We start from the raw sequence: 25,329 nt of genomic DNA on the forward strand, positions 1-25,329 counted from the left end.
GTCTTGTCTCTTCTCTGTTGAAGCCTGACTGTCTAATTCTCTGGTGTGAACAGAGGTCGTATCTTAGAAGTCAAGACAGAGAGACATTAGTATTCCCGAGACCTTCACTCTGACTAAGCCATCTGCTGCCTCCGGACTGCTTCTCTCACCCTCCTGTGCTCTTGTCGGCCCTTCTTTTACCTCTTCATACACACACTACACACTACACACGTTCACGCAAACACACATGATTAAGACGTGCGTCTGGCAGAACAGGGTCTGAGGGTAATTTAAAGCTTTATCCATTTTGTGGCGGACATGAAGAGGTCTGCAACTTGGAGACAGCCCTGCACATGGTGCCCGGCTGCTGCTTAAAACAGACAATTGGGATTCTGCAGGCTGCTGCTAGTACTGGTGTGTGTGTGTGTGTGTGTGTGTGTGTGTGTGTGTGTGTGTGTGTGTGTGTGTGTGTGTGTGTGAGAAATGGGCTGAAATATGTTCATGCATAGAAACAACCTGTCCTGAAGAGACTAACTGGTTTAAACAGTCTTTTAAATGCACCTGGGCTATTTAGATTTTTTGTAGGGAGAAGCCAGAACAATATACGAACGCATCATCTTCCCGAGGTCTTATTTTGTTGTATTAGAGTTGTGAAAGAAGGGGCGTCCTGGTGGACGAGTTTAAAATGCTGACCATGTCAGAGCAATGTCCTCAGTTGCCAACACTCAAAATACAGCTTATGAAGTCTTGAAAAGCAAAGATTTGTGGAACAAGGACACAGAGATATATTTAGTTTGCCTACAGCACAGGGTGGACAGCGAAGAAGGAAGAATAGAAAAAAACAAGAACAGATGCAAAGAGACATTTGTTTGGTCTATGATTTGAGGAATTAGATGAAGGGCATGGCCAAAGCCAATTTCAATAAGTGATAACATAAAGGACGAATGTGTTGTTTAATGTTGCCTAACATTACAGCTGACCACCAGCTGACCACAGACATTTACAAACTTTCTCCGCTCACAAAATAGAAAATGACTAGTCGGTAGAATTGAACTCAAAATAATATTGGAGCAAGACAAACAAACAAACTAGCCAACCATTTCATGCCACTATGAATATTATTTAAGAAGAAATTGAGAATATGTAAAATAATTGCAAAGGGCACTGTAAGGTTTTCACTTTTTCTCTCTTAATCACCTTGTGATATTTTGCTTATCAAAGAAGAATATAAAATGCAGAGAAACTGCACTGCAATAAGGGACATCAGTGATTCAATGAGGCAGATCGCCCTCACCGACTGCCGCGCCCCCCCCCCCCCCCCCCCCCCCCCCCCCCATCGTGCTACTCAGCATCAACAGTTCCTGTCCATAGCTGACTAGAGCCACCTGTGTGGTCACCTATGGTCCAATGGAGCCTGACTGCCAACTGTTGACTTAGAGCATCATGTCCAGAGGACATGTCCACTTAATTTATTTAGTTTAAATTGATGACTGGGTCAAAACATCACAGCAAAATGAATTGGATTAAACAAACTATATGTTCTTTTTGATCACCATGTCCCTTAACTGATATTGGTTTTTTTTGCAATAAAACTAAAAAAGGAAACTGTAAACGTGCTCATGAGCAAGCCAGTGTCAGTTGTTGTCAGTTGGGAGTGTGTAAACCCACCTTCTCCTTCAGTAGCAACGATAATACAAATCTTCTCCTGATCTAATTACCAAGTACAATTAATGGTATTTTGTTGCGCAGCAGGCACCATTTAATAATGGTTTAGGATTCTGCACGTAATGACAAACGAAACATGATAATAAATGCATAAAGAATGCAATGCTTGTCTAGGGATCTTTGTGACTTAAAATGCAAAAAGAAATCCCCAAAATGTCAAAAGAAATGTATCATTTATTTGGAGTTGGTGATTGTGTTCATTAAGTTAAAGTGGAGGATATGGATCTTTGGTAAACAGACAAACAGAACTGAAGGGTCTTAAAAGTGCCATTAGAAAACTAACCGCGTGACATGTAGACACATACTGTGTGTATAAGCACACTTGTACTGTTGAATGTTCATTCTACATCCGTCCTAATGTTACTAAACAGGTGGGATAAATCCCCTGTGTGTCTTGTGATGTACAAATGCATGCAAATTCAATAAACACAGTCACATTGGAAATACATGTAGAATTAGGAAAAGCCACCTGGCGTGGGTCTTATAGTATGTTGTATAAATTCACACAGCAGTTGTAATGGCACTCTGGAAATTTCAAAAACAAAAACATGATAATGAAACACAAATACGGCAAAAATCTGACAATATTAGCCCAAAAACAAGGTTTTTCAATGTAGGACGCCAACAAAGAGGAGGTCAGGGGGTATCGGTCCCTAAGGGATGCAGTTACCAATAGTTACCAATCCTTACTCCCAGCTCTGGAGGGGCTGGGTCTTTGCAGGAGGAGGCTGGGATGTAATGTGGAGGAAGAAGGAGGGTGGAGTCAGGGAGGTGCATGCTGTGTAGCAGCTGGTGGGGGAAGGGAGGAGAGATGGGAGGGAGGGAGGGAGGGAGGATGGGGCCGTTGTTCCAGCAGATCCCAGTCTTATTGTATCCCTCATCCAAGCTCAGGACCTCAGGTAAGAGATGCAGTTAGTGAACGGTTTCCTAAATGTTAACAAACTGAGGTCGCTTTTCAGTCATTAAGTCAACACCTTGTAATGCAACACCACATGCTGTTTTAAATAATGAACAAATTTGCTTCATTATATGCACATGTTGCTATATTTGATCAGGCGTACAGAACATGTGCATCCATGTGTATGTGTGTGCATTTACAAATACTGTGTGATCGTAAGCACCATGGACGTGCTCATATTTATTTATGATACACATGTATGTTTAGACAGCAGCTTGTGCCCTCTGTGCACATGTAATGTTTGTGCTCTGACTTGGCTACCTGTAGAATAACTAACTGTGTGTGTGGGTGTGTGGGTGTGTTTATACTCCTTTCTGTATTTCCACGGTTGTGTTTTAGAGGGGATGTGTTGGTGTCAGGTTGTGCAGAGCTAGTTAACCAGTGTAATCTCTGGTGATGGGAAATGTAATTATGGTAAAGGGGAAGGAAAAAGGGGTGAAAGCAGCAACAACACCCCTCTTGAGGGCAGTTGTTCATGGCAACTGGATGGCACAACAGAGTTGGGATGGCAACAAAAAGGATGACGCGGCATGCTTGACAGAAAGAAAAATACTTTGTGTAGTTGGTTGTTAAAATGCGGTACAACCAACAGCAAAGTGCACTTATGGCACTCATCCTGGGATCTGTAGGTTTGTGTGTGCTGATGCTGGCTTGCTTGCTTGTGTGTTTATTTTTATGTCTCTTCTAGGATTTGTTCATGATTTTTGGGTACCTTTTTTAATAACTTCCATTACATTCTGTTTTACATTCTACCTGTTCGCTGTTGCAGTTGCGTAGCCTTTGCTTTGTTGCTTCAAATATGAATACATCAATGCTACAAAGCCTTGTGGGTTATTTAACTGGATTATGTAACTTTTAAAAGACTGGCCATGATTTTGTTAGTTTAGTTATTGATGGTCAAATGATGCATTTGTTTTATCACAGCAATGACATCACACACACGTGGGCCGAGATTCGACTTCATAACGTGTACATTTGGTTTTTTAGTCTCATGCAACAGATCAGGCTCCTTGCTTGTCTTCTCACCTGCACTTCTGAACCAGGTTTTTGTCTCCATGGTTGACCATTCTCAGCCAGCAAGCTACTAAAGGATCAGTAAGTCTTGACTTCTGCCATGTAATCAGGGCACATGTGCAGCACCGATGTGGAAGTGACCTTTATTAAACTATTGATTGTTTCTCTAGAAGTGTCCCGTTAGGTTTATGTGAAGGCGGTATGCTTAGAACAGCGCTGCTCTTTGTGTCTATTGTTCTAAAGCTGAGTCTGAGTGGTATATTGAGCCCACTGTATTTGAAGCCAAAGTTGTGCTAAATACACACAAAAGAGTTCCTCTGAATGTGAAACAGAGACTGCCGTGTTCAATTATAGGAGTAGATTGATTTCTCAGGCGCTGAGAATGTGTTGCAGCTGTATGCAAAGTTCAGAACAAGATAAATGGAGGACTATGTTGTGTGTGTGTGTGTGTGTGTGTTTAAAGGGCTTCTGCTGTGAGCAGGTTTGCCATTTTTATGTGGGGTTGTATACATTTTCTTGTTCCGCTGAAACACAGTGGCACTCGTTTTAAAAGCTCCAACACCTACTGTCTTTAGCCTTAAACATTATGTTTTATCTATTTTATTGTAACCGTCCTATTTGAAGTTGCTCTAACACTGTGTCTGTATCTGTCTTCTAGGATCAAACCAATAACAATGCATGGCCTCTAAGCAGCCAGTCATGGCTCATAGGAAGAGGCCGGGGACTAGCGGAGGACACAGTATGGCTGCTCCAGGTCCCGCCTCCTGTCCCACCCCACGTCCTACAGAGTCATGTGATCGGAAAGCCCTCCCTCCTCGGCAACGCCCAGTTCGCTACCCAAAAGCGTCACATGAACCGAAACCCCTCCCCCGTTCCTGTAAGGCACAATATTCTTCTCCCAAGTCTCAAGACTTGAGTCACAAGCATCCGGAAGTGGATGTAGCTGCAGATGTTGAAGTGAAGCGGTACAGCACCCAAGCAGATGCAGAACGAGAGGACCAGCGGCCAGCAACACCCTCCACGCCAGAGCATAAACATGACCAAGATTACCATGGCCGGGCAGACTTCCACGGTGGAGCCGACAGCCTGGATGACGACTCCAGCTCTGACTACATTAACAACACCTCAGATGAAGAAGAAGACTATGATGACGGTGAGTACGATGTTGATCATGTGGATAATTCATCATTATTACCCCTCCAATATCCATTCTTCCATTATTGATTTTTGGGCACTCTATTCATTTCTGTTTGATAAAATGTTATGGGGAACAACAAAATCTTAATCTCTGTTGAGCATGCACTGTTTTGGAAAAGATAAATAACCCTAACTAAAAAGTAACAGAAACCTTGAAGGTTTTTACTTAAAACTATGCATTTTGGACTATTATTAGTATTACTATACGTAAAGACAAAACTTGCTATGCTTGAATAATTCTAGTATTTACACATAACACAGCCTTCATCTGAACATTTAATTATTCCGGCAATGATTGCCCTGTGAAATCATATTCTGTAAATCAAAAGATTTAGAAAACTTAAGGCAAATACTATTGAATTCATTATATTTATTCACAAATAAAAAGTTATGACGAACAGCTCACTAATTATTTGATAAAAAGGTACTTGCTCAGGATCCAACATTAAGGGCGGCTGAGTTGCATCAGGTGTGTTCAAAACATAACGTGATGAGTTTGCTACTAGATACTGTTGTTACTGTTCGGGGGCCAACTAACCAATGATGATGACAACAACTACAGTGTGCCGACTACACTTGCATGTTTATGATTCACAGTGTATAGAAAATGTACAACACAGGCATAGTACTTTAGCAACTGTTCATCTGGTATTTGGCTCTCAAATAGTGTAATAGACATTGTTTTAGCAGTGCTTTTCAGTTCAGACACGAGAACTAGCAGTTGATTTGCTTTCATTGGCGATATTTTTACACTACTTTTGCAGGACGTGAACATAGTATCAATAAATTACAGAACCCATGACATCACCCCCCCTCAAACGGCAGGGCTAAGCCGTATAATGGCTGTAAATATATTCAAATTATCTTTCAACAGTGAACACGCACACATTCATATAGAGCATGTGGGGGCAGGACTGATACAGACGGTATATCATACTGCTCACGTTGTTTTGAAGGCTGGTGGTCGTAAAATCTACATGCATAATGAATCGCAACTTGTTAATCAAAACCTTTTTTGTTAGAATCTAAAATGAATATCGTAAAGTTCCCGGCTGGCGCTTAGTATTGAGATTCATAGTAAGATTCATTGATGGTGACAAATACAATGTAAATGAATCACAGGACTCTTACATATTTGGAACCGGTCCCCATCCTAGGTACAAGTGAATTTTTAGTAGCTCAGTGCTTATTGGGATATAAATAAAGAAGTCCCAGATATTAAAGAAACATGTGTTTGTGATCATAAATCCCTGCAGGGCTGGCAGAGGAGGATGAAGGTGTGACTTACTACATCCGCTACTGCCCAGAGGATGACAGCTACCTGGAAGGTATGGATTGCAGCAGCCAGGGAGAATGTAAACACAGCCAAAGCCACAGCCAGGGGGACTGTGTCACCAGCATTCAGCCGGGCGGAGCCAACACTGATGAATGTCAGGAGGCCGTGGAAGGGTGGGCCGAGAAGGGGGAGGGGGAGGGAGAAGGAGAAGGCGAGGGGGAGGTGAAAGAGGAAGAATGGGTGGAGGATGAGGAGGGAGAGGGGGGAGAGGGGGCAGAGAGGACAGAGTGGACAGAGGAGGAGGAGGGAGAGGTTAAGGAAGAGTGGAGAGAGGGAGATGAGGAGGCGAGGGAGGAGTGGAGAGAGGGAGATGAGGAGGCGAGGGAGGAGTGGAGAGAGGGAGATGAGGTGGCGAGGGAGGAGTGGAGAGAGGGAGATGAGGAGGCGAGGGAGGAGTGGAGAGAGGGAGATGAGGAGGCGAGGGAGGAGTGGAGAGAGGGAGATGAGGAGGCGAGGGAGGAGTGGAGGGAGGAGGGCCAGGTCAGGCAGGAGCAGTGGGTGGGACGAGAGAGCCACAGGGCGGAGGAGTGGGGTGAGGGAGAGGGCGAGGTTCGCTGCGAGGTAGTGGAGCAAGATCCGGATGAACAGATATACAATGGAAGACCAGAACCCATCCTCGACCATCACCACCATCCCCACCACCAACCCTCCATGCAAGACACCCCACACACCCGGGAGGAAGAGGGGGAGGCAGAGAGCGAGGAGTACTGCCCTAATGAGGAAGAAGATGAGGACGGTGACGAGGAGGAGAGACATGGAAGGGCCTACACTGGAGACTACTACGCCCCAGAGGACAATGGGAACTCGGTGCGAGTCTCTCCGTACCGTAGCCGTAAGGTGCTGGTGGTAGAGGGGGAGACGGGGGAGGAGGCGGAGGAAGACATTGATCAAATTGTTGCGGAGATCAAGATGAGTATGAGCATGGGGAGTCTAAGCAGTGGCACTGACCAAAGCCCAGAGGAGTTGTTGCAGGACCCTGCACCAAGCGACTACCCTCACCCGAAGCCGGACGCAGCCCCCTACCCACAAGCTCACCACCGCCATGACAGCAGGCCCAAGTCCCTGAACCTGCCCTCCATGCACCACAACAACCCTGACCTCCAGAGGGGCATCAAGGCACACGCACGCTCGCCTGAAGACAGGCAGAGATGGACACCAGAGCAGGTGAGCTTCTTTTTTAAAGCTTAAAGCTTTGAACATTGTTTTGTTCCCATTAACCCACTTACAGTATCACCATCCCTGTTGGTTTGTTTTTGAAAAAACAACCAACCCAATTAAGGATCACTCTTTATTCTTAAAGTTTTGGGTTGATAATCCTAAAAACAACGACATACTGATGTTTACTTTCCGCCTGCTGTCTGTCATTTACTGAAAATGACGTGTGCTAGATTGTTTTAGAGAGGGACTCCGCATCACTCTCACTCTTTTTGAGCAACGGCCAAAAGTTTAATTTTGCAGTCTGATGACAGTGTTGAAAGTCGACGACTAAACATTTTCACCTTGTCAAGACATTGTTAAAAACGTGTGATATAGCCTCATTAAAGCCTTTTAAAAGGTGTCATTAATAACACTAATGCCATGCACAATATCAGGATCCTAATCTGAAACAGCAACATGGAATTCTGCCATCATTTTTATTTTTATACGGTGAAAACTAGTTGAATTTCCAGAAAAGCCACTGAATCCCAGACCCCATTACTAATGTGTTGAATCAGGACTCCATTTACAGACAAAGGCACACAGAGGAAATACGGAACATACGAAAAACAGCGTTGACGTAATAATGCTATATCAGGCCAGTACCTTTGCAGAAAATGTACTGTACAGTACAGCTACTTCATTGTCTGTGGCAGCTTTATGGTGAGAAGCTAGAGATGAGTTACACGACATGTTGCTCATCGCCACCGAGAATAGCTGGAGCCTCTCCCCTCCCCCCTGTTACCTTGAGCTGTGCCCCTCCTCATCTCAGCTCTGGATGAGTACACACACAGTCACATCAATGGACTCGAACACATGCAGAGCTCCCCCATCTTCTAAAAGCAGAACAGGGATAGTCTCCTGTGGGCAGCATGCTGACACACACCTGTGTGTGTGTGTGTGTGTGTGTGTGTGTGTATACACACCTGTGTGTATCAGCAAGTAACACAGAGTGCACATGTTGCATTCACTGTGTAGCTCATTTTGAACACAGAACTGGGTCAGACAGTGTAATTAGATTAAATCTGCAGGGCGTACAGCACACTGCAGATTCAGATGACTTCCAGACTCACTGAGTCGATCCGGTCGCCTCGTCCTCTGTTATCAAATACAGTGTTGTGTTTACAGCACTCCAGCTTGACCTTTGAATGAACTAGGGCAGCAATGACTTCAATAACAGCTTTGCAGCACAGTGTGGGTCAAGAGATTACGAATAAGAAGAATTACAAAACAGACGGACGTAGAGGTCATCTACACACATGTTGTAAACATCAGTATGTCTGCGTTGAATTATTTGTGACATGTTGGTATAATCACCAACGTGGAAAGGGTCAAGTGCTTTTGCAACCCTAACATTTAGACTTTGCTTTGCTTTGCAGTTTGTTTTGGGCTGTAGTCACATGTGCCTTTCTACAGGGTTCCTACCCAGTATGAAAAGGTGTGGAATTCGATTTGAGTCATTTCCAGGTTTGGAAAAAAGAAAATAAAGTATGGAAAAATATTTGTTTCCCGACAATTGCCCCTATTCTGTTTTCCAAAACATAAAATTAAAAAAATATATTAATCATGTATTGTTTTTCATGGCATTTGGAGCAGGCAGCCAGCATAGCCCAAATGTGTCCCACTGTATGAGAGAGAGTGGGCCAAAGCGAGCTCGATGTCATCAAAGGCAGTGCAGGAACACACACTTTATTTATGTAGTATTACTGTAGTCTGTATTAAAAAATTGGTCGATTTAAAAATTGCTTCTATGAATCCCCAAGACTGTTAAAGACCACTGACAGTCCTGCAAAAGCCAAAGCGTACTGATAATTCTGATTGTGTAATATGTTATGGTATATTTATCAGATGGACTTTTGTTCATTAAATCTAACAATCATATCTGTATCTTTATCTAATGCTTCTTATTTGCAATATGTTTTATTTGATCTGTATTTTGTTTTGCATTTCCATTAGTAAGTCTGTGTTCACATGTACAGAACACATTGGCAGAAGCTGCCAGTGCTCTTGGTGTAAATGCCAATCATGCTAATGGTTTAAAATTGATGCACTGCTGATTAATTGATGATAAAGTTCTACTTGTAGAAAACAGATTTTCTGTTACAGATGAAGGCATGTACGGTTGGACTGGAGTCGGAACATGAATGTAGTTTTGTAGAGCAACACAGTTTAGCAATCCATCCCACCAAACAACAACACGGGTCTAATTAATTTAATGGTTGTTTGCACAACTGTGTTGGGCAGCATGATGAATACTGATCAGGACTTTATGTTTCGCTCTCTCTACGCAAAGGAGGTTACTAGTGTCATGTTTGTGGTAATTAATTTCTATTCCAGGCGCACAGCAGCATGGGCTGAAATTCACTTTTTCACTGCCCCACCAAGGAGGAGGAGGTTTTACTGGCAGGAGGATTTCATTTCAGCAAGTAATACGATTGAATCCTAATGAGCAATTGTGGACCGCAAGATGGATATCCAGGGGAATAAATGTAATCCTCCCTCTGTGTGATTCTGTGGACGTTCAGAATATGTCCACATATGTGAGGAGAGACGAGACGAAAGAAAGAGCTTGCTAGAGGACAAGTGAAAGACAGAATGTAAACATGACTGCCTCAACCTTAAGAGGATTTTGTTTGATTGTATTTGCAGGTTGACACTTTCTATTTGTTATTATAAGTCCAGAGAGTTACTCTCAGCAGGCCCACATACACGAGTCACATGACGTATCCTCCAACCTGAACCTCTGCCTCCCACTCTAACCAGCAACGCAGACAGAAATGTTTTTCATGCGTTTGACTTATACAGACAGGCCTTTACAGAATTCCTCTTCTAATTCTTATCCGCTCACACCTGTTCTTCTGTGTTGACTCGCCAGGTGAGCAACAGTGCAGAGCAACCCAGAAAACAGCAGCGCTCCGACCTCAACATTCCCCTGGAGAACAACAATGTAATCGAGGTAAGATGTTCTGTTGCAGTGTTTCCTTCATCAACCTTTAGCTGATGCGAGATCGTTTACACATATTGTTGTTTGTGTGAGTGTGTACATTTGTGTGTGACTGTCTGAGTAAATGAGTTATTGAGTAATTACAACCTCAGCTCGTGTCCTCTCTTACGGTGTGATAGCGTAATGGTAATTAAGCAGCGTGTCTGTTCGCGTTTTTATGAGCGTCATTTTTCACTGAGATGTCTGCAGCCGCTGCTTCCTGTACAGGCTTCACACACACCTCCCTCTCCTAAATACAGTAAGCTTTCTGAATGTGTAGTGAGCAGGTTAGAGGATCAAATGGATCCATTGAAATGAGTTTTTGAATCCCATGAATCACTTCACATTTCACAGGTCTCTCTCTCGCTCGCGCTCTCGCTCGCGCGCCATCTCTCGTTTATAGCATTCCTCCTCCCTCCTTTACATCCTCTCTCTTCCACCTCCCACAGAAATGTCGATGTGTGAAGTGGATGAGTAACGCTTTGCACTCTCCCCACATGCACTTTTTCAGTGCCCTTGAGCAAGGCGCAAATACCCAGTTTCTGGATCAGTAGAAGTACGAAGGTGTAAGTGTAACTGTGTGCATGTGTTGGCAGGGCGACTTTTTAACCCGTTTTCACAACATGTCGTGTCAAAGTGTCAAGAGGGCATCATGTCTTGCATGATGGGAGGGTAGAATCACAATCCCGGAAGTAAAAAGCAATGACCTCTCATAAGCCAACAGGAATGGTTTTACAGGATGGGATGCTCCTTTTAGATTCTCTCTTCATCTGTGTTTTCTAATAATTAAGTGTATCAGCAGGCTTCCCTGCTCATCATGCCAAATATTTTGGCTGGTGCTCTTTATAATACACCCGAGGGTCCCCCATTTGGACGCAGAGTACATCAAAACTTAGAGAGTTTTGTGTTAAAAGTAACTGGCAGAGAACTCACGAAGAACGAATATAGTGATGTTATAGTTCTGCAGAAACCTCAGCGTCCTGGGAACAACATGAACTAGGTCACTTCTACATGAGACAAACACATCTCCCATCAGCCAAGCAAACAAATAACAAAATATCATAAATCATACTCGATATGACTGGGACAGACCGGAGAAAAAGGCTGCTACACTCCGTTAGCAACGTGCTACCTACGAACATGCAGCATGAAAAAGCACGAGCGCCTGACGGAGATTACGGACATAGTTTCCATTTCTCTCCCCGGTAAACCATCGCAGAGATATTCAGCTTCGAACACAAAAAGTCACACAGCTTTCATCGAATATTGTACTTACTTTTGGTCGAATCTCAGCGAAAAAATGGAATATCTCCGTACTTCCACTTCATGTTTGTCCAGCTGCTGGTGCTCCGTGTGAATCCGTTCGATTCGTGTCTCTCCGACACTCCTCGGATTCTTGGGAGGGTTGGAAGCTCAGCAAATCAGATTTCAGAGCTGGACCTTTTTGAGCTTTATTGGCTAATAGTGCTGTCAATCATCTAGCTTTCAATTCCGGGCAATTCTATTGGCTCCTACGGTTCGAAGGATGTCTCAATGGTGAAAATCGGAGAAGGGGGGGCTGAGATACAGCCCTGAACAGAGAGTCTGAAGCAGGATTTGACCTTAAACTAAATAACTAAAAAGGGCATAGAAAGAGCTTAAAACACTCAAAAAAGGTCCAATCTTCGGTCTATTGATTCAATGAACATCATGAGTGATACATAGAAGTGATATAGAGTGTTTTTGAATTTTAAAAATACTTTTTTATTCAAATATTGGAGTATTTGATCAGTTTTCTAATTTGAAATGCTCTATATTTCATAAATGTTTCACTGTATCTATGTATAGCTGTGTATATAGAGCCTATATCAGTTGTTCTAAGAGCCCAGCATATTAAAAGTCTTGGATACCCATACTTTCCAAAAAACAATACCCTAAAAGTGCTGTTTTTCAAGATCGAGCTTTTGAGTTTTCCAAGTTCTGCTGTGTTCCATCCTTATCTTATGTGAACCAGTAACATGTATTCTGATAGTTCCATGATTTTTCTCATCTCAAAAATATATAAAAAAATGTTTTTTATTTTTTTATTTTTTTATTTTTTTTTATACAATTAATTAGGTATTTCTTATCTTTATTCGAGCTGAGGCCTGCAAATAGGCCTCGTTTTTAAAAGTTAAAATGTAATATATAGGCGTTGCTGCTTGATTTCATGAACTGACACATGCTGTGTGAATACAGTATCATACATTAATAAAAGCAGCAGATGTTAGCCAAATGTAACGCCTAACGATGTTCAGAATGAAACTTGACTGGTTTACTTCTTTTATCGGTTTTAGCATTTATCGGTCCTGTTTTTATTTCTTCCAGCCAACGAAGAAGGTTACATCGTTCCCCAGCTTTGTCGATGGTAAGTTAATCTGTTTGCACACCTGTTGAATGATGAAATCAAGATATTTTAATTGCATGGAACCTTTCCAAGCATGGCTTTGTCTTCAGTCTGTCATTTCACAGGCCTGCTATAACTCTTCCAGTCCTTTCTCTGCCTCTGGGCATAATCTAAGCCTAATAATGTATGAGGGGCTTAGCTGCCTGCCTGCTCCTTCAGATCATGACAGCACATTGTGTCCCCGAGTGGGTGTCTGAGAGTCCATATCTACATATCAGAGACACAGATTAATCTCAGCCCAGCCTCCCACCAGCCCTGCACCTCCATCAGCTCACAGCCAGTGGCCATCTCGCTGCTGATTTCCATCCAGCCTGTTATCGCCATATCTCCATCTCCAGAGCAACAGCGTTTGGCTCTATTTCTCTGCACAGCACATTGACTGCAGTGATTACAATACTCTCCCCACCACACGCCCGACCCCTTCAGTCTAACCGCGCTCTGTCCTTCCCCATGTCTCCCTGTTAATCACCATCCTCTCTGCTTCTCCCTGGCCCAGTCCCAGGACCCTGCGAACCAGAAGACCTGATTGATGGAATTATCTTTGCTGCTAACTACCTGGGCTCCACACAGCTGCTGTCTGAGAGGAACCCCTCCAAGAACATACGCATGATGCAGGCCCAGGAAGCTGTCAGCAGGGTCAAGGTACTCCAAAACACACTGACTCAAACATGCAAACACACACATCCATTGTGTCTCTATCAGCAGGCTGATTTTTTTCAGTTTTGACATTTTCTCTGGAGGATTTGCCCAGATTTATATTAGGATCATTCGCCATTTTCATTAAAAAATTCCCAGGAACTAACCTAAGGAAATAATAGGCAGTTTCAGGACTTAATTTAGTTCCTGTACGATACTTACAGGTAGTACCTTTAGACGCCTCTGGAACTGTTGGGGGAGGGTTTGCAGGGCTAAATGTCTCTGATTGTTCAAATACAGGAACTGCAGCGGCTTCAACTTGTGTACAGCTTTCTTCATAAAATAAACAAGTATTGGGCACCACCAGTATTAATGGTAGGATGAGGGGTGGACATTGCTTGTTGTTTGTTCATATTAAAGACAAATATATGTTCCCTCTAGTTGAGCCAAGAGAGCAGCAAACAACCCAGAGAGAGAGCGTGAATGATAGAGAGGTGGTGAGCGAACAAAGAGAGTGAGCACAAAAAAAAACGTTTGCATATTGTTTGTTCTGTTCTTCAGCAGAAAAAAATTACCATAAAACACTCAGTTTTCAGCATCCTTTTTTATTAATTTGAACTCCAAACTCAAATATCAACCGGCTGACTGTGTGTTGTTTTATCCTTGTTTGGGAAAATTGCCTTTTTACGAGCGGCATAGTTTTTCAATTTGTCATTGGTCTAATTTGCCTAATCTTTACGGTTCTTCAGATGAGGTGGAAATGCAAACAGGAATGTGCAAAGGGGACTTTTAGTTACTGATTGCTTTTCCGCTGGTCCCATAATTCCTGCAACTATTTGGTACTGCTAGTTACTTAGTGCAGTCCTGACTGAGTCTGAGGAGCGGATTTGTAATTTTCAGTATCACGACTTTGACATTTGAACAGATTTTTCAAGTTGGAAAGTTGACTACATACTGGTAAATTGTTTCAACATCAATAAACATTGATGTTAAAGAGTTGGGACTTTTTGGGTACCGGAAAATACATTGAGATTGTTCCTTTAGAAAGGTTCCCTGTATCCTGAAAAACGTTCTGCAGTGGAAAACACCTATTTGAGAGCCTATTGCCCAACATCAAGTGATGTTAAGATCTGCTTTTTTGCACCCCAGAAGGCAGCATCCGATCAGTGCTGTTGGTGTGCTGCCCCAATCTGAAAGAGCATTTTATACGACAGCAGTTCTCCTTCTTCTCCCCAGAGGTGCCAGCATAATGTTACAGTCATCTTGTTGTAGTTCAGGCTGAATTGGTAGCACTCAAAATATACAAAAGCCCTGCAGGAAATATATCCAGTGGCTTTACATGGCAAATTCTGCATGTTTGATCGTATTTGTAATACACTTTCTGAATTCATTTCTTACATTACTGTACATATCTGGAAGGGAAAATAGATCCACAAACTCAAACAAACGAGTGAACCCCTGCTATTTCAGCATATTGTTTATATGGTTCATCATACTTAATAGTTATTGTGAGGTAATTTTAGTTTTACGTCTGGTCCAGATTGCTCCTAGTACAATTTCCATGGACATCAGTGCTGTTTGGGATTTGAGCAAAACATTATAGTCATAAATAAAGAATGAGTGGTCTTTTAGGGTAGCTGAAGAGCGTGGCCACATTTGGGCTGGTTGTTTGCAGCTGGCTAGATAATGGGACTGCTGGCATGTGAACCTAATATTTCCCTCGTTGACACTTGCTCCCTGCTGTTCACTAATGTTGTTGTGATGATGATATTCCAGTGCAGTGTGAAAGAAATACTGTGGATGGTACCAGTGCAGCAGAGAGGAGCTTGACTCATATTATTTTTGATTAGTTACTCTGCCCCAAAGTGCTTGTGTCTGACTTTACGGAAACAGCTACTGAAAATGTTTAGACTTTCAACATTCCTCACATTTCTCGAATGTCGTAACTTGTGTGATCAAAGGACATCGTTTCGTGACGTGGTGCCATAATGCAGCATTGATGTTTTGGTGCACAGTTGCTACCCAGACACCAGTCTCTTTTATCTCCCTCTCATGTGAACACAAGCTTGACTGTATTTCTAAATATTAAATTACTTTTAGAAAGTTACATGCTATAATGAGAGTGTTTGTCCAGAGGGAATACGTTAAGAAGACTTACTGTACTTATGTGTCTTACATTTGAAATATCAGGTCAGGTTTTTCTGATATCAGCAATCATCAGAATGGCATGAAAAAGTAAATAGCAGCACATCACAATGAACTCTGTCTGTGCCAGTTAAGGATGGGTATCGTTAGGATTCTATCAATACTAGTACAAGAAGTTCCAAAATCTTTAAAATACATTCGCAGATAAACAATAAGCTAAGTTATTAGCTTTTATTCATTAGACAATTATTTTTAGCGAACTCCGTTTGGCATTGCTAACGTTGCCTGCAGTGCACGAGGATGAACGGCTGCTCTCCAAGCAGTCGAAAACTGTGCATTTCTTCACATTTATGTTCTGCTTCTTCGCCAAATGCTTTGATAAAGCGCTGAGATCACCTCCCTTACTTGAAAGGGTTTCATTGCTTTTGTGACAACAAGAGTTATCAGCATCTACTGGAGTGAAATGAAGCCACTCTTTTGATCTTTTTGTTCTCTCTGCCATGATGTCTCACGCTGTGCTGAGGAAGAGGTTGGCGATGAGATCTCACTGTAACTTCTAAAGAACCGTTAGGTCTGGACCTTATCAATACAATATTTAGAACCGATTCCGGTTTAGAACCGGGTTTAGGGGAAGCTTCCCTAATGCCAGTGAAGATATTGGTTTTGTTCTCTAAAATTGGTCACATTGTCTCTATTTGAGCCAAATTATCAGGTTCCTTACGCACTTGGTAACTTCACTTAGTTTGGACTCAGAAGATTAAGGCAAAGTTTAGTGTAGTGTAGTCAAAGTTTCAATCCCAAATCTCTAATAACTTCACTCCGAAGGGTCACAACCCAATCAAAGGCTGTTCTGCAACAAAGAAAAGTCTTCTGGCTGGTTTCAATCTAACGGCCCTCTATGACAACGTCTTCTGGCATCAGTCCACATTTATCTAATCTGTGTTTCAGATTAGATCCACTCACTCACTGCCATGCACAATTGCCTTCCCTGCAAAAAAGTCTTGTCAGGATGAAACCATGGCAACAGTAAGCTATCACATTTTTACTGCTTTCCCTGCTTGGAACACGTCCATTGAACAAGAGGTCGTCCGTTATCTCCTTGATTTGTCCCTCGTTAACAAATAACAAGCTGTACAGCAAACAACGTTTAATCTTTGACATTTGAAAGGCCACAGCCGACTTCACGACTTCACGCCAACGAGACATCACGTGCAGTGGGGGAGCAGCCATGTTTGTATATTCTGTCCATACAAACCCAAACAAGCACACATGTATAAAAGCACAGAGATGCACTTAGACCCGGTAGTGCTGAACTGAGCAGAAATAAGTTTACCGGGTGAATTGTAGCAAGCGAGGCTGTACTGTTTTTTTTTTTTTTTTTTTCTGCTTTTCTTTTTGGCATGACGTTGACTCTGTTTGATGTATTATTTAAGCAGCTTCACCCCCCCAGTTCCCGATGTCTCTTCCTCCCTGCTCAGCTCCTCCTCAGCAGAGCACTGTAGATGCTGCTGAAAGCCTCGGATATCTGTCTTGCATTAGAGCTGATCACAGAGGAGGAAACTTTACAAAACGAAAACCCCCAAAAAGATTCTTCCCTTTGGGCCGTTTTCTCTGCTCTTTTTTGAATGAAAAACTAATAGTGTCTTAGATACTAGCAGCTCTGCACAGTGGCTCGGGCAAACATCCAGTCTCACTCTCTGAAATGTAATGGGGGTCAAGATAATTTCCTCTGGTCGATGGCAGATGGAGAGAGGGGCCTTCGCTCAGCTTGAACCTTATACAGAGGGGTTGATTTTGAAAGACTACAGAGTGCTAAGAGTACTCCAAAAGATTATCAGTGTAAGTTCAGGCCCACGCCAAGACCAGAATTACTGATGAACTAATCAAACACATTAGCTATGTAAAACTGCCTCCACGTTGATCTAAGCCGTTTGATTCCAAACGTAGTGGCTCAACCTCGTCTTTTTTTATTTATTTTTAACTGCAGCCCCGAGAACAAACCCCACATGCTCAGTTTAAATCCTTGCTCTGGGCTTTATCCCCTCCCCTGCCTCTGTGAGTGTTGATTGTTTTCCAGCATGTCGTTCCTGGTAATAGTGTTTAGACTGTGACATGAACACAACCTGAATTACAGACGTTGTTGTCTTCCTTAGCTGCAGTGCTTTTAGATATGGGGGGTCTAGTCATCCGTCTTTCTTTTGGTAAATGTTCTGACCACAAAATGGACACTTTAGACCCTCCTAATAGAGCTTCATATAGATGCTAAGACTGCAGTGTCAATTCATATTTGCACGCTTTGGATTTTCTGTGTTTTAAAAGAGAAAAGGCAATTATTACCCTCTGTAATTGCTGTTTTAATTTGTATCAGATAACCAACACGGCTGTGTGTACGCTATCCACACACACACACACACACACACATCATCCCTGTCTCTCTCTCTCTGTTTCTGAGAGCAGCGATAGCACACCTGCTGTTTGGGGCTTTACTGTCTTACCGTCTTTTATTTACCTTCTTTATTTCCTCCTCCTCTTCCTCCTGTTTTTTGTGCTCCTGTATCCGCTGACCTTGTCCTGTCCCATCGTCTGCCTGCCAGAGGGTACAGAAGGCTGCCAAAATCAAGAAAAAGGCGGTGTGTAATAAACAGAGCAAAATAAAGACCCTTTGGCCACTTCCCTCCACTCTCACCTTGTTTCTTTCTCATTTCATGCGTGCCTGTCTGTTTCTGTGTATCGTCCCTCATCTGTGTCTTTGCTGCATTCGTCGTGTTCATTAATTTGGTCGAACAAATCTTTGTCTCAGTTCTGGACAAACCTGACAAACGTGTTTTGTTTTAAATGAACGACTTTACATTTTGGCAGTGAGAGTCTTTCATCTGTGTTGTAAGGCACAAGACTGAGAACTGCTGAATCCAAATTTAACAGCAGCACATTGACACAACTGAAGACAGGTCAGCAGGAGTGCATACTGTGGGAGAAGCTCCAGGCTGTATTACATCTTGGGTTTCTCTTAATACAGTGTCATATAACTGAGTATTATGCTGTGCAATGACCTGTGGGAAAGAGATGTAAGTACACAAAAACATCAAATCATATATGCATGTTTCAGACTGTAATGACATATTATAGGCACAAAACATATTGAGGTCTTGTCCTAAATGAACCACTTACCCATGCTCTAGTTGTGTCTGGTGTATGACTGATTCATGCTTCTTCCTTTTTACTCTCTAACTGAGTGCAGGAAGAATTCTCCAGTGATTCAAGTAATACATGTGCTATTAATAACGGTCAAATGAATGTTATCTTAAACTTAGAAAGTCAAAGCTTTGGAGGATTTGGTGTTTTAATGAGGGTGGATTTTGACACAGCAAAGATGTCTAACAACCAGTTTCTTCAAATATATTAAGATCAATTATAACAGAAAGTTAAATACTTTGTCCATTTTAGGTTTTGCTGACCAAAAAAAGCACAACATGGAAAATACAATAATCTTTCACGTCGGAGTTAAGGACAGACCACTTTATTTTAGCCAAGAGAAGAGCAATAAAACCTCACTTAATCTAATTAGTGTGTGGAAATACTTTTTCATATTTTGTATTTACATTGCTTTTACCCTCAAGTAAGTTAAATTATGCATTTGGGAGATAGAAATGCAGTGCATGCCTAATTTTTGTGTGATTAACACAGTATTCACCAGCCAAGGCAGAAAAAATAATTCTTTCTATAATTTACACTTTGAACTTGGGTCATCCTGAGGTACTGTGGAGAGAGGTAGTAAACAACCTCAGCTGTGACTGCATGCCTTTTAGGCTCACTGTTATGAGAAACTAAGGAGAGCCTACATTAAATATTGGTTTGGTTTTATATTCCGTTTTTGTTCTTTTTTTTGTACAACTGGGCATCACAGTTTTAGTGGTAATCATCAGGCTGTATTATCAGCTTTCAGAATGCACTGCATCAATGCTACAGGCTGAAGTGCGTCATATAAGAGGGTGATTGTCATTAGTGCGGTATCAATAGCCTCTGTAGGCTGTTAAGCATTAAATCCACAAGGCAGATTGGATTTTGAATTGGGAGTATGGCTGCAATCATAAATGGGTTGAACGCCAAGGGTGTCTTTTCATCTTTATCTTTGGTTGGTTTCTGTGCGTCTTCAGGCACTTTGTAGGGATAAAGATGGATGTACTAACGAATGATACAAGCCAAGGTCTCCTTTCATGAAATATTGAGGTACAGCTATATGTTTTTTATCTTTTTCTTTGTTGCCTTATTTCAAATCCACCAGGCTAGTTTCATTGAGCAAAATCAAATAGAATGTGATTAGTCTGCAATACACAGTGATTAGAGGGAAATGGGCAAAACAGCCAGCTGGTAAGGGTTTAGTGTTAAGCCGGTTCTTGTTTCTGTGCCAACTTGCTGTCCTTGTGCCTGGACAGTTGATTTAAACTAACACCACTGCCAAAAACTTTCTTTTTCTGCCTTTTGCACCTCACCTTTAGACTCAACAAACCTGTCCATCTAACAAGCATCCGCCTAGCTAGACCCTAAACTATACATGCATGCGTTTTGGATGTCTAAACTTAAAGGCTGCTTTCCAACATTTAACACGGACTCCATTCAGGTGGTTCTACATCACCATGAACAGTCAAGTTTGGCACAAAGATCTTACACAATCGAAGTCAAAGAAGACGATGTGACCCACTCTTCTGTTGTTGTTTTTCTTTTATCTTGCCACAGGGTGCAGAGGGAGATGCTCAAACCCTCACTGAGGTCGATCTGTTCATCTCCACCCAGAGGATCAAAGTCCTCAACGCAGACTCGCAGGTGAGCAGCAGCAAGCACACGTTTCAGTCTAAAGAGTCTTTTCTCACCTGTGAGAGTAAAAGCTGTTTAGCCTGCCGTCACCTCGGCCTCACACTGAGCTACACAGGGCGACACAACACCAGGGGAGAGTTGATGTGTCATAGCTGTCATAGCTGCAGCTTAACCGGTGACACAAACTGCTTCTTATGAAACCCCACAACTGATTGCTATTTATTTTTTCTTTAATCTCATGATAAGAATGAGCTCAGCCAAGCAGGGAAAAAAGGCTCTTTTTTTTTTAACTGTGCTTCAGACACAGTCAAAAAGTCAAAAATCTGATTGAAGTTTGACTTTCTGAATGTTGTTATGAATGAAAAAATCACATTTATCTGCCAGATTATCTTTCATTTCATTTTTTTTTTTTTAGAAGCTTCTCTCCGCTCTTGCCTTTTAGCTTTACAAAAAGCAGTTGTGTGAAGCAGCAGTACACGTCTTCACAGGAGGTAGAGTCTTTGATAGAAGTACTGAGAGAAGTTCTGAGAGCTTTGCAGTTCTTGGGATCCCCAATAGAGCTTTGTGCTCGCAGTAGGAGTTAAATGTATATGTGATAGATGAATCATTTGCAGTATTCCAGTCTGAGCTGCTGTCTGGCCAACTGAATTTAAGAGTGTGTGTGTGTGTGTGTGTGTGTGTGTGTGTGTGTGTGTGTGTGTGTGTGTGTGTGTGTGTGTGTGTGTGTGTGTGTGTGTGTCGTCAGCCGCATGGCAAACAGCGTGCTGCAATGCAGTTTATATCTTCCTCCTTTTTCCATCTGGTTGCCACTGATCCTGACACTCTTGAGAGAGAGATTCTGAGTAAAAAAGACATTGTTCTATAATTAAAAGGCTCCATGCAGCGTGCATGGGGTTCCTGACATTGATTCATAATACGATGGTGGGCTAGAGCATCACCAACAATTAGGCTACTGTAATAAAACCACTCGACAGAATTAATGGAGTGACGTTAACTAAATATGACATTTAATTTAGCTTATTATCATAAAACATGATCAAATACAAGTTCCTCTCAGCAAACATGCAGATTCACCTTAAAAGTCTCTAAACTGCTGTTCCATCATGACACGCAGCAATTATTTGACTGAATGAACAGGCATGATTCAAATCACTGTGTTTCATCAACACAAACACTCTGATATCCAAACCCCGTCCGAGTTTTTTGTGCACCTGTTCATTATTTTCGGATGAATGTACTGGAGATCTAATTCATGGTGGCGTCATTGGGCCATAATCAGATCATACAGTCGCTTTGAATTCAATCAAAAGTAGGCCTGCATGTTTTCTATCAACAGTACTTTCATCCCACTCTGCCCTAAAAGGATCATGCAGCTTTGACAAAGAAAAGAAGCAAGTCTGCTGCACACTGGTGCTTTATTTAGCTAATATTACTGATCAAAGGAAATCAACTGTTGCCAGAAAAAGGATGATTACCAGTTACACGTACAACATATTTATCAAAGCTACAGTATGGTGGCATTAAAGAAACGCTAAAAGAAACCTTACTGTGGGGAAATAGTACATCATTCTCTCAGTTCAAATCTGTAATTGTGATGTAGTGTTTGTCTATTTATTGTCTCCAGCTTTTGACTCTTCAGGACATATTTATAGCAAATATTGTTTTACTACCCAAAGTGTGTATTATGGTCCAGTTATAGTTAACTTTCTGTAGTTTAACGGTTTACTTTACTGAGTCGCTGTAGCATGAAAATAATGAACCACAGTCATCTCCATTAACTGGAAATCGCTGATTAAAGAGCTGTGCTGATATATTATACATATATTGTTTTCCTTTCATATATTAGGTCCAGTGGGGTTTTTATTTGATTTCAAGGCTCACAGCTGTGAATCCAAAATGTCTTTATCTAAAATGATTAAATGACATCATATATAAACTAACATACAGTCGGTGCTGTCATACAGTTGGCTGTAGACTATTGTAAACACAACAGGGTTGACGTTTAAAGGATACGTTTGACGTAAGTGACTTTGGTTGATATGTCTACAGGAAACAATGATGGACAACGCGCTCCGTACTATTTCCTACATCGCTGACATTGGGAACATTGTGGTGCTGATGGCGAGGCGCCGGATGCCGCGCACGGCCTCCCAGGACTGTATCGAAACTACGCCCGGGGCCCCCGAGGCAAAGAAGCAGTACAAGATGATATGCCATGTCTTTGAGTCGGAAGATGTAAGTCCTTTGTGTGTTTTCAAGATCACAAACCTGCTGTGTGTTAATGGGTTTATGAGAGAAATTGACACCTTTAAATCCCTCTGGCTGTGAGAGGCACAGAGACGTCAGTTACTGAAGGTTATTTTCCTCTCATTATGTAATCGTACGGTAGATGAGCCCTCCCGCATCGAAAGATAACAAAGAGATGACACTTGTTGCTTAGTGTTATTTGATTATCGGATATTATTTTGGATTTGTTATTCTGAATGTTATTTTCAAGTTTGTGCCACATTGTCACAAACAAAAATAGTTTTGCAACTTTTAATAGCTAAATAGAGTAACCCTCTGACATGAAATGATGTAAATTGGCTGGGCATTTTTTATTTGTATTTTTTTTTAACTCAGAGCTGCTGCTTGTCTTGTTGAAGCAGATTCAGCAAGACTTGGCAACGTGAACAATGTTGCACAGAGGAGCCAACGACTGAGTGTCTGTGCCAGTCAGTATGAAGGCTGGACTCCAATCTGTCCTCTCTTCGTCTAATTTCTGCTGCCAGGTTTTAAAGGGCGGCCAGAGTTATAATAGAACCATTCAGCCGCTCATCCATCAACTTAGAAACTGTTTCTGTTATTGTAGCTCTGCTGGCTTTAAGCAGTGTTTGCCGGTTTTCTTTTTTATTGTTCTGCAAAACTAATTCACAGTATATTGATTTTGAGAGTTGCCCAAACTGAACGTCTGCAAATTCTGCAAGAGATTTATATTCAATTGTAGGATTCAATTAAACAAGAAAATAAGGAGAGCTTGCAAAATGGGTACCCTCTTTATTTATATCTTTTATCTTATCTCTCAGGCTTCAGGTTTTCATTTTTCACTTTCACACGTTTTACTAATTTCATCTTTTTACAAGTTGTACCCGTCTTGGTAGAAAACATTCGTTTTTTAATGGAGGGTACGATAAAGCAGCGGTTTCCAATTATTTTTCTACTCAGCCCCCACAGCCCTAAAGCACCTTGATTCAATTTTAACACTATTAATTATATAAAAATGGATATTGTTACAATGATTGTTTTCATATAAGACACATCGATCCTGGAAGTGTTAATATTAAGATATTTCTTTCTCTTTGAATTGGTCAGGTTTTCAACCAGTTATCCATTATTTCTAGCGATCTATTTCTGCTCTTATTGACTAGTTTCTGCACATTCTCAATCACAGGTTGGTTGTCTGCTCTCTTCTCTTCATGGGAAATAGGTTAAGACAGCAAAAATCAATTTATATTCTGTCTTAACATATCCTTGGCATCCTCAATGCCACTTCGTTTGATGCCACAGGATGCTCTTTTTTTCCCACTGTATTGTTATGTATATACATCTCAGTGAAGCGTCTGTGGATCTAACAAAACAGGATCACTAATGCGTTTCTGTCATGATTCCTGCTTTTTCTGTTTTGCAGGCCCAGCTTATCGCTCAGTCCATCGGTCAGGCGTTCAGCGTAGCTTACCAGGAGTTCCTGAGAGCCAATGGCATTAACCCCGAGGACCTGAGTCAGAAGGAGTACAGCGATATCATCAACACCCAGGAGATGTACAATGACGACCTCATTCACTTCTCCAACTCTGAAAACTGCAAAGAGGTTGGTCTATATTAAACACGTGTGCTTCTTACAACTGAACGATTTTTCTGCAGAAGTTTGTTGGTTTGTGTCGGTGCAGAAAAAAAAACAAGAAAATAAACACCGTGAGACTTTACATGTGTGCTGCAGGGCCATGAGAGAAACACGCAAGTATACAGTAGCTGTTCACTAATTAGACAGATTAAGAGGCAGGTGGTACAGTAACATCTACTCGGAGCATGGCAATGCTAGCGTGTTGTTTTTTTTTCTTTTGCTTCAGCATTTCCTCTTTTGCTAACACTATGCCCTGAAAGCATTACTGGAGGCTTTTGGAGAATTAGAAACCGTGAAACAGTTTCTGCTGGATGAGCAGAGAAGCAGCATGGGCACCAGCACGCAGCTGCTGTATTAGAGGCAGATGAGTCATTTGTAGTGATGGGAAAACTGGGCTTACTTAAAGCGCTAACGCTTCCTAACCAACTGTGTTGAACCGGAGCAGGGAAATGTTTTTTTTACATTAAGACTGTGAAGATGAAGGAGAATTAAAATTCTGATGTAATAAATGAATCACTGGTTAATCTTTTAGCGTGTATGCCGACTATAAATAATATATTCAACCGAAATAGAACTTGGTTGTGATGTAGAAATGTCTCTGTCACACTAAGGTAACACCAGGTGGAGGTTCGAGGTGCAGATTTAAACCATAGAAATTCCCATTCAAATCAACAAAGCAGGATGTTCAGAGCGGCAGCCATTTTTACGAGTACCGTTGCCATTGCAGCAGAAAGATGTATGAATTGGTCTTAACAGATGTCGAGTCGACTCTGTGAATACCTCTGCTGTTGGCTTAGCAACACACGTTAAAGCCACACTGACCTGTGTTGTCACCATAAAAACTAACAACAATCGCTGTTTTCTTTTGACCTAGTTAAATGACCACGGCAGACACTTCAATGTCCGTTCTACTCCTGTTCTATTTCTATGTTTAAAACTGTTCATTGAGATGCTGAGGAAACTAATGTCTGATATAGTTGTGGCTCTGACTCTCCAATCAACTCAGGGGAGTTGTGACATTCAGCTTAAACGATTTGGGAAA

The 25,329-nt window shown here is 41.9% G+C and overlaps 1 protein-coding gene across 3 annotated transcripts in view; it reads left to right on the plus strand.

The window, feature by feature from the left end:
* apba2b (amyloid beta (A4) precursor protein-binding, family A, member 2b) overlaps nt 1-25,329 on the plus strand; it is a 58,571-nt gene that overhangs the window by 29,402 nt on the left and 3,840 nt on the right. For 2 of the 3 annotated variants that reach the window (XM_068730235.1, XM_068730236.1), the window contains 9 exons: nt 4,335-4,829; nt 6,130-7,373; nt 10,282-10,362; nt 12,736-12,775; nt 13,311-13,456; nt 18,190-18,225; nt 20,330-20,416; nt 22,457-22,642; nt 24,075-24,254. In XM_068730235.1, coding sequence (XP_068586336.1) covers nt 4,355-4,829; nt 6,130-7,373; nt 10,282-10,362; nt 12,736-12,775; nt 13,311-13,456; nt 18,190-18,225; nt 20,330-20,416; nt 22,457-22,642; nt 24,075-24,254 — 2,475 coding nt within the window. In that variant the 5' untranslated portion in view covers nt 4,335-4,354. Of the gene's footprint in view, nt 1-4,334; nt 4,830-6,129; nt 7,374-10,281; nt 10,363-12,735; nt 12,776-13,310; nt 13,457-18,189; nt 18,226-20,329; nt 20,417-22,456; nt 22,643-24,074; nt 24,255-25,329 lie in introns of those variants that run through there. The other variant, XM_068730237.1, reaches the window with a different exon arrangement.

Source organism: Cebidichthys violaceus, unplaced genomic scaffold, assembly GCF_023349555.1.
Source record: "Cebidichthys violaceus isolate CVI_PGR_0920_01 unplaced genomic scaffold, fCebVio1.0.p SCAF_5, whole genome shotgun sequence".
NCBI classification, from domain to species: Eukaryota; Metazoa; Chordata; class Actinopteri; order Perciformes; family Stichaeidae; genus Cebidichthys; species Cebidichthys violaceus.